Source organism: Pangasianodon hypophthalmus, chromosome 7 (genome assembly GCF_027358585.1).
Source record: "Pangasianodon hypophthalmus isolate fPanHyp1 chromosome 7, fPanHyp1.pri, whole genome shotgun sequence".
In the NCBI taxonomy this organism is placed as follows: Eukaryota; Metazoa; Chordata; class Actinopteri; order Siluriformes; family Pangasiidae; genus Pangasianodon; species Pangasianodon hypophthalmus.
Genome location: NC_069716.1, coordinates 20,793,459 through 20,807,831, shown reverse-complemented (window position 1 = coordinate 20,807,831; position 14,373 = coordinate 20,793,459). Strand labels below are relative to the sequence as shown.

The window sequence follows — 14,373 nt, the reverse complement described above, 5'->3', positions numbered from 1 at the left end:
AAAACCATTTTTTTTCATACAAGTTCTTTACACTATTTTCACTTCTTTATCCAAATCCATTTACAAAAGTTATTTCTCCATAACTTAGAGAGAATAAAACAGCTTTAAAGTCCCATATACTTCTAAATGTTTCCACTTCCTTTATTTTAACATAGTATTTATATTCCATCATTATCCTTGCTTTGACCAAACACTTGAACACTTTTCCTGTCCAAAAAGATAATTAATTAGTTGATGTTTTTTCTTTTTTGTTTTACCATAAGAGAGAGAGAGAGAGAGAGAGAGAGAGAGAGCTGTGCAGATAGATAGAAAGATAGATAGAAAGATAGATAGATAGATAGATAGATAGATAGATAGATAGATAGATAGATAGAGATTGCTGGAACATGTTTGGACCTCTTAGTTCCAGTGAAGGGAAGTTGTAATGCTACAGCATACGAAGACTTCCTATTTATTTGTGTGTTTTCATTTCTGTGGGAACAGTTTGAGGAAGGATCAAATAAGGGTGTGATGGTCAGGTGTTCACAAACTTTTGGCCACAGTTTCTTGTTTATGTGGTTGGAATTTAAACCGCTGCTATTCTAGTTTATGAAAAAGGATCGGTATACCTGACTCCTCCGCTAGGTGGCGACACTGTAACACGTAGAAATCTGTGCCCGGGTTTCTGGCTGAAGCAGAGAAGTGAAAGCACTGAGGAAGTCGAGCGACCAGAGAGTGACAGCTCACTTTCACCAGCCTGTAGCCAAGGCACGCTGAGACTGCTTCATATTAAACTTTTGTTTAATAACGCCTGCAGGTACAGTTTCTTTTTTCAGGGCGTGAATCGGCTTACCTTTTCACCTCAGCTAGCGGAGAGTTTGGTCTTATCTTAGCAAAGTTAGCTTAATAGTTTTAGCAAGCTAGTTAGCTAGCTGTGTTTACTCCGGTTGTTTTTTGGTGGTTGTTGTTGTTGTAGTAGACAAGCAAATGTTATCTAGCTAGATAGCTTTTCCTGAGATCGATTAAAACTCAACCAATTATAAATAATGTTTGAGGTATTTGTAGTGTGTTATGTTGATGTGTTATGTTAAATATTTTGTGAATCTGTGTTGCTAATGTAACGAGAGTAAGATTACAGTTTCGTTTTTATCCTTCATAGTTGTTGTTAAATAATAAGAGAAGTCATTACTGTACATTCTGAGAGGTTTATCTTTGTTTTACAGGTTTGGACCACAACTTGGCTTCGATCTGATGCTTGGTCCATTGCCTGTGTCTTGAAAGTATTATATTAACAGATAGTGTGTGTGTGTGTGTGTGTGTGTGTGTCTCTGTCTGTGTGTGTGAGCGAGCGTGAGAAGCTGCTTGTACTCCAGCCAGCAATGATCCTATCCTTAGCATTCCAGGGATATCTAAGGGAAATGATTGCTCTATCTTGAGTTAGACTTACCAAAACAAAGTTCAGACCTTTAAGGGCTTCTCAGAGCTGTGAACCAAACATTTCCTCTGAAATATTTTGCTCAGAGCATTTTTTTTAAATGTTCTCTGCTCATGTAGACTGGAATCCTCTGTTCGGATTATACAATTAAATTTCTCTTATTCATTCGGGTTTGTATAACATTCCCACTTAGTCTCGGTTTACTTCTGTTTACGCCATGGAGGTTACAACCCCTATTTCCAACTCTTCTATCCCTCCACCTTTCCCAATAAGACCAGCTATGACTCCATCTGTACAGCTTGGAGTCACCATACTTTACACTTGCCTGTACGGAGCTCTGTTCTGGATAGTATACATCCAGCTGTGGTTGTTGTTATTCTATCGCCATAAGAGATGGAGCTACCAGAGTGTTTTTCTGTTCCTCTGCCTGTTTTGGGCAGCCCTCCGTACTACTCTGTTTTCCTTTTACTTCGGCGATGCTGTTGCCGCCAACCACCTGCCCACTCCATTATACTGGCTCCTCTACTGTTGCCCCGTGTGCCTCCAGTTCTTTACTCTGAGCCTCATCAATCTCTACTTTACACAGGTAAGGCATATGCACACTTTTTAAAGTATCCCTCATTTCTTCTTTGAAAATTGTTTCAGTTTTTGTCTGTATTGTCATACATTAACAGGTCTTGCTCAAAGTTAGAGACTTATTTAGTATCGAACCCAGAAAAGGATTGTGAGTAACTTTATCATTTTGTAATATATATATTTTTAAATCGGCTTATTAAATGTGTGACCCAAGACGACAAACATTTTTTAAGGGTCCTATTTAAACAGTCTTCGTTTCTCTCAGGTATGTGGCCCGCTGTGTGTATGCAGCCATGAGTGTGGTCTTCTTATGTGTCAACGTGGTTTGTGCCAGCCTCGGGGAGCGAGGAGACACAGGTGGGGCCAGGAACAAAACGTGGACTCTGGTTCTAGTCCGTGTCTTGGTAAATGACCTCCTTTTCATCATCGAGGCTGTGTGCCTGGCCACTTTGCTGCTGCTCCTGACCCGATTCTCTCCCACCACCAGCCCTTATTTAGACAGTAAGGTAAATAACAATAATCTTAGGTTATCACTTTGTATTAAAGGCTCAAGCAGTTGCTATTATAATAACAGGGTTGACCTGGGAACAGTTTTGAATTTATTAACAGAACATGGTCAGTGTTCATATTTTGTGTCCACACAAAGTTCATTGTCCTCTTGTATTGCAGGGGACCAGCCTTTGCAGGACAGCTGTGTTGGGAGTAGGTGTGATCCTTCTCTTCTTAAGCAGAGCGTGCTATAACCTTACCGTCCTCTGCTTATCACAGAATTACAAGGTGGAGTCCTTCGGCTTTGACTGGTACAACATCTCAGATCAGGTATAGAAGCTTGATGGATTTATGAAGTTGAATCGTGATGGAAGTGTACTCAAACATTTCGAAGAGTCATGTTCACTCTTGTTTCTCACAAGGCTGACCTTCGTAATGATCTTGGAGACATGGGCTACATTGTTTTCGGAGCTATTCTTTTCATATGGGAGCTCCTCCCCACAAGCCTGCTCATTCTCATCTTCAGAGTGCCACGTCCTGCTAAAGAAATGGTTAGCTCTTCTTCTGGTAACAGTAATTGCACTCCCTACCTTTATGAATTTTGTGTAGGAGCTCTGCACTTTAACGTTGGAGTACACTGCTACAATTGTTTGTTACACTGATGTTTTTTTTAATGTGAATTTTAATGCTTTGCAGAACTGTAGTCCCGTCGTGAACACAAGGGCCACACGCTCATATTTCTTTGATGATCCACGAGGGATGGATGGCGACACAAGTGCTACTTGGTCATACAGCATACGCCCTAATAGCAGGTATAATACCACTGATGATTAAACAGCTGTCACATTCCTGCCTTTACCAGTAAGGTGTGAATGTCTGTGCAGGCTACAAACTGTAATTCAGCAGGATGCATTCAAGGTAGACATGTAAGTAAAAGGCTAAATACTAAAAAAAACACAATTTGTATTCCTAACAGCTGGTTTGGCTCCAGTGAGACGACGCCACTGCTGTTCAACAGGACAGATCAGACAAACCAGCATCACTCCCTCTACTCCACCCCACAGACCTGAGCACTCCACAAGAGTGTTTTAGGGATTTGACACTGAACATTCTCAGGCAATAATGCATCAGTACCTCAGCCTATGGAGCTCGATAGGTGATATTTGCACTGAAACCTGGTGCACATGCTTGCACATTCCATTTTCATGCTTCTAACTTAATAACTATAGCAGCGCTTTAAGGAGACTTGTAGGCTTTATCCTGTTTACATAAATAAGGACCGCTAAAGGATGTTTTTCTCACTTGTTTAACATTTTTTTGTACATGTTTAAAAAATTAAGAGAAACTATATTAGCAAAGTTGACTGCAGTGCTCAATGTACAGGTGGCTTTTCAGACTGAGGAATTTTCATTTGAAATGTTTTTAATATGAACAATTTAAGTGATGATCTTTTTTTGCTGTATTTTAAAACTTTTCTAATTTAATTGCATTATAACATAAGCTTACTAAACAATGAAGACTTATTATTGATATTAATAAAAATTAAGTATTTTTACATTATTAAGGGATAAAAAAAACTGAGTTGAATGATTTATTCTGCATTATTTACAGATCTTCCTATTAAAATATTTTATACAGTATGTACAGTTTGTTAATTTATGCCACATTTGATGGTAAATTCTCCCCATCAAAGCAAATATCAGATCTGAAGAAAATTCAAAGAGCTAGAAAGAATCAAAAGCCAAACAATACAAAAAAATCCATCTTTAACAACAAATTCTTACTATTTCAATGTTCATTTTGTGGGCTTGCATGAAAAAAGTCAATGACTATATTTAAAAGAAAAAAAAAAAAGAACAGATGAACTATGCATGTTAAAGACTTTGCTTCGGCTGTATTATTATTAATTCTGCACATATTAATGTGGAATCCAGTCTTCTATCTGTGAATCTGCTATATAACTTAAAGAACGTCACTTGGGAAGTGTCTTTGCATGCTGTACTGAAGATCTGAGCGAAATAAGAGCCCACTGGGAGACAACTTGACATCTCATAAACCCAAAGTGCCAAAGCAGGGTACATGAGGTGAATTTCTACTGTATAAAGTCCTTTGTCAAATGCAATTCCTGGAATACTAGCTGAATAATCAGTGGTCCACAGGCGGTGTGGTGTCCAGCTTGCGTAGGCGGCGACGTCTCAATTCAGCAGCGCTCGGCTCCCCGTCCACCTCCGCCTCCTCTTCCTCCTTCTTCTCCTCCTTCTCGACTCCTGTGGTTGAGTCTGGTTGGGAAAAACCTGTCGCTCCACTGACAGGACCAGCTGTAGGGAGCAAAAGCAAGAATTAAATATGTATAACAAAGTATTTAGTTATTGATGTACAAGCACAAGTGTTTACTAATTCGCTCTCACTGATTTGTGTTCCATTCTCTTGGCTGGAAGCTTCAGTTTTGCCTGATCCACTCGCTTCACCAGTGCTGCTCTCTGTTCGAGGAGGACTGGTGAAGAGCAGAGGAAACGAAAGAATGGTTAATAATATGTATGCGAGGAGTACTTCTGTTATAGCTGTGCAGCATTTTTTAAATTCCCGCGAAAGGTCAAGTACCTGAGTGTGGCGACGGTGGTGAGGTAGTGGTGGATGTTAAGCATGGCAGCATCCAGCAGTGTGTGGATGTTCTGAAGGCACTGCAGTCTGGCCTCCAGACCACGGCGGCCTTCCTGCTCCAACTCCCTCAGTTCTTCCTCTGACATTGTGGACAGGGATGGTGGCGGAGGAGGCATGGATGACACTAATGGACATATAGAGAGACAAGTGTGCTCAGAGCAAGGGCTGGCATTAACTCTAATGTTAATATGCTAAATCTAGTTTAGGTTATCCTGAAGTCTTAGTAATAGCAGTGCCAAGTCGAGCCTAATAGATTTTGTTTCAATCTTGAATACATTACACATAAGAACGGATGAAGCAATTTAAAGTTTATTCCTCCAATTCAGTTGTTTGACTTATTACCACTAGACATGATTTATTCATTCATCTTCAGTAACCACTTTATCCTGGTCAGGGTCGCGGTGGATCCGGAGCCTATCAGAGGAACACTGGGCACGAGGCAGGAATACACCCTGGATACAATGCCAGTCCATCTCAGGGTTTAGTGCACAAACAGATTTCACATAGCCAATCCATCTACCGGCATGTTTTTTGGCAGGTCAAAGGAAACCCATGCGGACACAGGGGAAACATGCAAAACTCCACGCAGACAGTAAGCTGAGCTCAGGACTGAACTAACAATGACCGTGCCTTCACCAGACATTATGACTTCACAGAATATACCCTACCTTTCAGGTTGTAAAACTATCCATAATAATCCTGCTTTGAGTATGAACCAGCTTGGTAGGTTTTGGTGAACTCAAGTGACTGCACTATAGCTGACTCATACTCACTGAAGGGTGGAGGAGGAGGCATGGGCAGCCATGGTGCTGATGGGAATGGTGGGGGCATGGAGAAGGGGAATCCAGGCACTCCAGCTACAGGAGCTGCAGCAGCAGCAGCACCATCTGTACCAGTCTGGTTTGAGCTACTGGCCCCTGAGTCTGCACAATCAATGTGTAAAAATGGCATTTACAAAATTTGTTTACAATGATGCAGATTAAAAAACTAGCCAGCATACATGTATTAAAATAGGCTATCACCTTTTTACTTGTGCTTTTAACACAAACTCTAGTCTAACCTAGGTGATACTGTCTAGCACAGTAGTGCTCAGAGTGGTGTCCTGGGAACACCATGGAGCCATGACATACCGCTGGGGGTCCTAATGATGGAGGAGCTCATCAATACTACTAATATACAAGTTATTTAATTGTTGTGGTTATGGAGTAATTGATTAGTCGCTTGAATTGAACAGGTTTAAAAATATGCCAGTTACACTAACGTGCTTCTCAAAGGAAGTTGTTTATTTCCTCTTCTAAAGTGCAGTAACCAGAACATATTGCTCTCACCTGCCCCTGAAGTTTGGGTTGCATCTGCACTGGTCTGTGGCATGCTGGAGGCTGCCTGAGCAGCAGGTGGAGCAGCAGGAGGAACTGCACCAGGGAAGGGAGCCCAAAAAGGGAAAAGGCCTGGGGGGAATTGGGGCATCACACCTGGAGCAACTGAAGAGAATACACACAATCATTAAAAGCGAATGCATTAAATATTGGTTTATAATAATGACTGTGTAAATCAGAGGGCTGGTGTTTACCATTAGCAGCCGGGGGAGCAGGAGCATTAGCTGGAGCTGCTGGAGCTGCAGGGGCTGCTGGGGCAGCAGGAGCAGGAGTGGTGTTGGGCTGTGACGCACGAAGAACATCCATACGGCATGTGGGACAAGTCTGCTGCCTCTGGAACCACGACCGAAGGCAACTGTGACAAACATATATAAAAATTAGTCAAGTTATAGAACCATGTTTTTCATGAACATAACCTGCTGCCCTATATATAATGAACAGCAAACACTAGGTTTAAAAAAAAAAAAAAAAAAACAGCAACCTTGAGTGAAAGATGTGGTTACAGGGCAGTTTCTTGGCTCCGGTTACCATCTCTTCTCGACAGATGATACACACATTGTCAGAGGCTTGCAAGTCCTCAGGAGTTGCATCTGGGTAGCTGCAAGAGTCAAAGAAGTGTTAGACATGTTTCAATATCAAAATGTATGGAGTCCATGTATGTTTAAAATGTTTTGGAAAATTGCTTACAGTGTGTTCATATTGCGAATGGCTCGTCGAGACATTATGGCATCTGTTACAGCCTTCTTAAATTGCCTGGTATGGAAAAGAATATTTCTTTTTATACAGTAAGTAAAAGATACCAAATCATACTCATTAAACCCATAATTGAATGGAATTAGTTTCCTGCAGTTCCTTCTTTGCTGTTTTAGAGGAAATGTTGCCTTTTGCACTGAGAAAAGTTTTTTGTTTTTGTTTCTAACCACTTCTAAATGCCACATTTAGTTATTCTTTGTGTGAGCATCCAGAGAATGCTTAATATGTCCGGCAATCATGAAAAAAAACAGGTGGACGCTATGAAGAGTCTCATGCCATGAACTGTATTTCGAAACTGTAACAGTGGTCAAACACAACAGGCAACATCTGCCTGGAAAATAGCAGAGATGTCTATTCAGACAAGACTAAAATTAGAGGCCACCCTTGAATGGGGGAAAAAAAAAAAAACTATAGGTACTTCAGGCTTGGATTTTCTCAGGAGAGGAAGAAAAAAAAATGAAATGACATTTTCAGTCTAATACCACCTGGAAAAGGTTAAATTTCCTCAGCTCCTCTTCCAAATAATAAAGTATACTGCAAATTCAGAATGAGATTCCATATTGCCTCACCTCATTGCAAGATACATGGGTCGAATGGCAAACAGGGGGAAGGTGTGCACTTTGATCATTATGGTCATGAACGCCATGTACAGAAGCACCTTAATAAAGCCTGCAGGTTAGAAATGAGACCAGGTGTGAAGGTGTGTGAGGACATCTACATCTCTACGTGCCACATTGTTCAAAGAAAAACATCCCACCTGTAAAGAGCTCTGTGTAAAGCATGTAGACAGCTTTATTTTCCCAAGGGTTCTCACTCTGGAGGTCAATAGTGTGCAGGGTGTATTTAATGAAGGTGGTGAGAACCATGGTCATCAGAATTGCATACTGAAAGGCATCAGAGTGAGAGAGAAAGTGAAAAAGAAAGCAAGGCAGAGAGAATGACTCATTTTTCTGGCATGAAATGTGCACTGATACACTAGGACAGGGCTTCCCAATCTAGGAGTCGCGACCGTACGTGGGGTGCTTGATATACAGATAGAGTTGTGAGAGAAACTCAATCATATCTTTTGTTTCATTAATTTATTTTATAAATTAATATTAGAAATATCGAAGATAGATGTTGTACGCTAATATTTTGAAACGTGACTGGAGTCACATTCAGAGCCATGTTTAAATTAATATGCTATGTTTAAATATGCTATTTTAGTCTTTTTCACTATCCTGTACTAGTGTAGTGTAATAATTCCTCTGTCCATCTCCCTCCACTGTGTCCCAAATTGCATACTTATGCACTAGTCTAGACCTTTATCGAGTACTAATACTAACCGGTTCTCCTATTATAGTAGTGTTTACATTTTAAAAAACCTCTCATGTTGCCTTCAAACTTCCCGAACCCTCTGTTTAGCACATCAGTCGTCTGGATTTTCTAGATTAGTAAATACTTTTAAATGTAAGGTCAGAGTGTTCTATTTGAGATGCAGCCCAAAACAACACTATCATAGTGACAGCAAAAAGTTTTAAGAGAGACTGAGCTTGTCAGTGTGTTTAACATCACTGTGCATGAATTTGCTAAACATTATACAGCTTGACATTGAAACCTGTCGAACTGGAATGTTTTATCTCTGGCGTGCCATCTACTGAATGTCGCTTTTAAATCTACATAATGTGCATAAACTAAGCACCAAGTATGTGAGTAATAATGCCGCTCACATTAATGCTGCTTCTGCACACGCACACAAAATCTTTTGTCACGTGTAAACCAGGCTGCTTGGCGTCGGGCCGTATCACAACAGCCTGGTGTGGATTTTCCTATAACAACACAACACCTCCCACTTGACTGGTAAGTCAGTGCAAGGAATATCCCTTTGGTTTTTAGTCACTTACGTAACACATACATATGTTACTGACATGATAAAATGATCAAATGTTACAGCAGTCCTAAATCATAACTTATTATACTACTGAAAATGTATTTAAAAAAAATGTACTGAAGGTGGTCAAGGTATGGGTTCGCAGAAAATTCCTAATGTCCATTTGTGGCAGTTTGCCCAAAAAAGTTTGCGAATGCCTGAACTAGGACATGCCACTGGTACTGAAACAGTATTTAAAACCATACCTGAATTCTCTACCTTAGCTAACTGAACACCTTCAAAAAGGTGTCATTATGAAATAAGAATCCTTCAGATGAAATTGTATAAGCTTGTAAGAACCTCAAATCACAAACAACGAGCACCTCAAATCCGAAGACCAGCTGTACTGAGGCTCCTCTGGTGATGATGCTGTGGCAGGCGTGATTGACAAATAAGAAGTCCAGAACTCCTAGCAACACCATTAGAGCTGTGCGAGAGGATAAAGAAAAATGTCAACAGCTGGGGGAAAAAACAACAAAAAAACCCACGATGCAATATCAAGACGTACTTTCCAAGGTCAAAAAGCATTGCCTGCAATTCTAAGAACAGGTGCGGCCTCAAATTTTGCATAATGCTGAAAATAGAAATGTAAATACACTTGCAATCTGGAAGTGGTTCTTAACTGTTCCAGTTTGTGTGATTACTGATGCAAGTGACACTGCAACTTTACAACTACGAAGTATCCATATGCTTAACCAGTGTGCTGAAATAAAACGGAAACAGCCCAGCTGGTTTACGCAGGTCTGGTGCTGGTTTAACTGGTCAAAGATGGCCATGTTGTTCGACTCCTAAACTCTTGAAGGTGAAACGCCATCAGCATGCAGCATGTTGGTGATCATATAAACCTGCTACACTCCACCTTCACAGAGCTGCTATAAATACAATTTATACTCACAGAGAACTCTGAAGTGGAAGACCCATGATATGTTTGGACTTCTTTCCATCTAAAAAAAAGTAAATAAACAAATAAAAGAAATAAGCTCAAGCAATCGCATTACTAATAATAATTTTATAGTATATTTCATTTTGAGTGTGAAATTTCAGTGCCTCACATAAAAAGGATCAAGCATTAACAATTAAGTGTATCAAGGGAACAATCTACAACCACTCATGAATTATAAAGGAGCTAAACAAAACATCTGAGGACCCATACACTATTGCAGATTTTTAGGTTGGTATAACAAAAGCATCACCCACCAGTAAATAATCCTCAGGATTAACAGTAGGTCTGACTAATGTTTACTTACAAAGTCCACTCTGTCTTCAGCCAGCCAATGGAAGCACTTGAGGAAGAGCAGCAAAGTGAAAAGGGCCACAAAACGGGGGGAAAAGTCGTCCCTGAAGACTGTAAAGGCTAAGCAGGTCTCCGTCACTGCATACCAGGAACGCTCGATCAGGTGCTGGTGGATGGAGGGACACAATGAGAAACGCAAGGCTCACGGTACACCTGTGCAGAAAAACCTTAGGCTAAACCAGAACCCACTTTACACAGATGCACACATGCATACCTCCATCTCTGCAGCTCTGAGCTGGCCAAAGAAGACCTTGCGCATGAACTTTCCCAGCAGAAAAACCAACACGAAAGCCTGGATATATAAAACCTGTCAAAGAGACCAGACCGTATTAACATCAGTGCATGCACAGGAAGCAGGATGAACTCTGCAAGAATTCCAGCAGTGCCACTTTCCTTTTTATCTATCCAAGTTTATGAAATTGCTTTTGTTAAATCAAGCCTTTGACATTGAAGTTGCTCTGAGTCTAATTACCATTCCCATTTAAAAGCAGACACAGAACGACAAACAGTATCACTCTTCTGCATGACCACAGTTAATCTCTAAAGCTGGTTTTAAACTGTCTGATTATAGCCAGTCTTTTAAAATTATTACTGTACAAGATGATCCCATTAAACTCTCAGCTGAATTCTATAACAGATTGTTCGTTAAAATATGTTCTCCATGTCAGATTATGCAACGAAGATCCTCTAACATGAGACCTGCTATTAATAAAAAATAAATAAATAAATACAATCTGCTTACTGCAGCAATCAGCACAACCAGGGCTTGTGTAGAAAATGGGGTCACAAACAGGATCATTTCTGTCCATTAGCGAGTTTCATTTGTGTTTCTTCACTGCTATGACTGTATTTGTACTGTAAAATCCTGTGGCATTTAGATGAATGTTATAGCAGCGGTCGCACTGAGAGAAAAAATTACGACACTGCCAGAACTCCGTCAGCTGTCTTTGGTCGCAATAGCACTCACATTATGCGCTCTAAGACCACCGATCTCAGCTCGGCACCAGAGAATTCTTTTATGATACGTGAGTTTTGTCTGTGACAGCAAAAACAGGCCAGCTTAACTCTAAATACGTTAATAACAAGTCTGTTCTCCATGTGGTGATGCTGTATCTGTCACGCTTGTGAAAGTAAGTAGCACTTATTATGAAGTGTGTGATGAAACAGAGTAAGTAAATAATTATGATGGACTGACTAGCACTCTCACAATGAATTGGGTGATAAAGCAGAGGTAAGTGAATGATTTGGATGCACTTACTGCCATGCTCGGACTGCTTTTGGTGAGGTATACCACTGTCGGGTAGAATTGGTGTTTGAGGAAATAGGCATGAGCCACCACGGCTCCAGTCAGGGCCAGACTAGTAGCTGTAACCAAAGCTGCTCGCACCATGTTTGCACTGTAAGAATAGGGAAATGAAACAAACAAAATACAGACCTCAGGAAAACTACACAGGATTTATCTTTATCAGTCTTTGAAATGGCTTGTGACCAGATCATTAGTGACAAAGCTTATCAGGAATGGTGTGGCAATGCTCACCTCAAACAGCATGAGCCACTGAGAGTGTAATACAACAAGAAACCTATATCCTGACCAAAAGGTGAAAACATCTATCTAACACTTGTATCACTGATTTAAAATAAAAAGTGAAAACCTAATACATTCAAGTGTTTCCTTAACAGTTGTGAAATCAAGACAGGTAGAAATGACATTTTTGCTCACGTCGTTTGACCGTTTTTTGATAAATTGCATCTGTAACATCTTCTCTTAAACCAATAAAAATATTTCCAACTCAACTAAAATATGACTTATATTCCTAAAAAGCTTGTTTCCTGATATACATGATATACGATATTATGATTATACACGTCAATTTCATTTATAAACCCGTATAAACCTCACTAACTAGCATGGAGACACATTAAACCACAATGGATTTTTTAAAACCGTTTTGCTCAAAATATGTTTTCCTATCTTCAGAATCAGTTTTGGGAAAACCTGCATTCATGACATTTTATATCTTCATTATTACTCCTAATGAGAACAATATTACAGAGAAGTTTCCCAAAATGTTGATTATTGCTGGAGTTATGTTAGATTTGATACTGGAAATGATATTAAAAATATTTTTGATAACTGCATGGAATGTTCTTAATTATACAATAAAGAAATGATTTAATAATATATATATATATATATATATATATATATAATTTTTCTGTAAAAGTCTTTCTCTTGAGAGCAGCTTCACAGTAAAACAAACACTTTAAACATCACAAGACTAAATGTTTTTAATTAAGTATGCAATTTTACACATTTTTAACTGGATGAAGCCTCATTTGCATAAACATTTGTGATTTGTTTTTTTTCTTTTTCAAACGTTCCACTATAAAAGCTGTATCTGTAAGCAGGTCAGTGATGTGGTGAAGATTGTGATATCTGTGTGATATCTGTGTGATATCTAAAACTTCAGTGTATCGCCTTAAGTAAATCCACACCCACTTTGCAGCTCGAGAGGATTCAAAGCTTCTTGCTCTTCTTATACTCAGTATCTTAGACAGAAATGCTGACACTAGCTAAACCAGATATTCAGTGTAAAGCAGAAATTAAGGTTTTCAGATGTGTCAGCTAGCTTCAGTTTGGTTTAGACGTCTTGCTGTGGTCCAGCTGCTTTCACATGAACTATGCTAGCTAGCAGCTGGAGAGCAGGAGGCTAAACTACTGCAAGAATGTTACATGTTTGGAAGCAACATATAATTAGTTAACGTAGTTAAATTAACTAAATGTAACTATGACCCGCCTACAAAATGTCTCACAGACATCATAAACGTGAGTTACTTCTACCTCAGCGTGAATTAGCCACAATGCTAACCAGGCTAATCATAGCACAGCTCGCGAGCTCCTGCAGTGCGGACTGAGAGAAACTCCTCTTACCGCCGCTTGTGCCTCAGACTGTGCAGGAAGCGCCGCACTGTAAGCCAAAGTAGCGGAGCTCAGAGCCGGAGCCGACACATAAACTACAGCCGCGTCTATTTCCCCATCCAACACAACAACGTCTGGTTCAACCGACACATATAAGGTTCGCAGTAGCAGTCGGACGATTACGTGTTTATTTTTCGCTTGCTCTACAAAAGGCCACCTCACTTCCGCCGCTCCTGCGTGACGTCACCAGCAAGCCCCACAAAACCGTAAATATTAGAAAACACCGTCCTTTCTCCATATTAAAAGCGCTCGTTTTTATTTTATTTTATTTATTTTTTTAATTACAATTTCAACAGGCAATGCAGTAGAACACCAGTCATAAAAATGTGAGTAAGAGAAATAGAAACTATCTACAACAGAACACCAAAAACTTAAACTTTCAAAATAAATAAAATAGATTTTTTTTCCCGTCGTGCATATTTTTTCCATTTATTTCTAGTGGTGTTAACACACACATACACACACACACACACATATATATATATACACATATATATATATATGCGGCATATACAGTATATATAAGTACGTACATACATATATAGATGCATATGTGTGTGTTTAAACAAACCATTTTTAAAAATTTTAGTTTTTAGTCAACAATAACGGTGTAAATACTACACACCCGCTCTTTAGCTCACCTAGCGTTAGATTTGGGGCTAATCTTTATTATTATTATATTTATTAGAAAATACCTCGTCTGTAGCAACTACGCTTCGTTTTCTCACACAGTAATTATTTATGAAATATAAATATGAAAAAAGGAGGTTCGCTTTAACGGACAGTGGAGAGTGAATGCCCGGATGAGAACGCGGTATCTGATTGGTCCAGGTAACCCCTGCACTGTGGTGACCATGTTTACGTCAAACATCGAAACATGTGTCCAAATACTGTACATCCTTACACTACCTAAATTAATCC

At 39.7% G+C, this 14,373-nt stretch overlaps 2 protein-coding genes across 2 annotated transcripts; one reads left to right on the top strand and one right to left on the bottom strand.

Annotated features, from left to right (window-relative positions):
- The first annotated feature begins 651 nt into the window (after positions 1-651).
- On the top strand, positions 652-4,119 carry gpr137 (G protein-coupled receptor 137). The gene is made up of 8 exons (XM_026917795.3): positions 652-796; positions 1,203-2,000; positions 2,089-2,138; positions 2,256-2,496; positions 2,660-2,809; positions 2,902-3,030; positions 3,176-3,291; positions 3,456-4,119. The coding sequence occupies exons 2-8, from the start codon at positions 1,632-1,634 to the stop codon at positions 3,547-3,549; spliced, it is 1,149 nt and encodes a 382-aa protein (XP_026773596.1). The 5' UTR covers positions 652-796; positions 1,203-1,631; the 3' UTR covers positions 3,550-4,119.
- On the bottom strand, positions 4,058-13,626 carry syvn1 (synovial apoptosis inhibitor 1, synoviolin). The gene is made up of 16 exons (XM_026917794.3): positions 13,405-13,626; positions 11,731-11,869; positions 10,687-10,779; positions 10,426-10,578; positions 10,074-10,122; positions 9,502-9,605; positions 8,027-8,153; positions 7,839-7,938; positions 7,204-7,269; positions 6,998-7,114; positions 6,711-6,871; positions 6,469-6,621; positions 5,914-6,063; positions 5,081-5,264; positions 4,888-4,973; positions 4,058-4,797 (listed from the first exon to the last, which is right to left on the bottom strand). Exons 2-16 carry the CDS (start codon positions 11,860-11,862, stop codon positions 4,625-4,627), a joined length of 1,848 nt encoding a protein of 615 aa, XP_026773595.1. The 5' UTR covers positions 11,863-11,869; positions 13,405-13,626; the 3' UTR covers positions 4,058-4,624.
- Between the last annotated feature and the right edge of the window lie 747 nt (positions 13,627-14,373).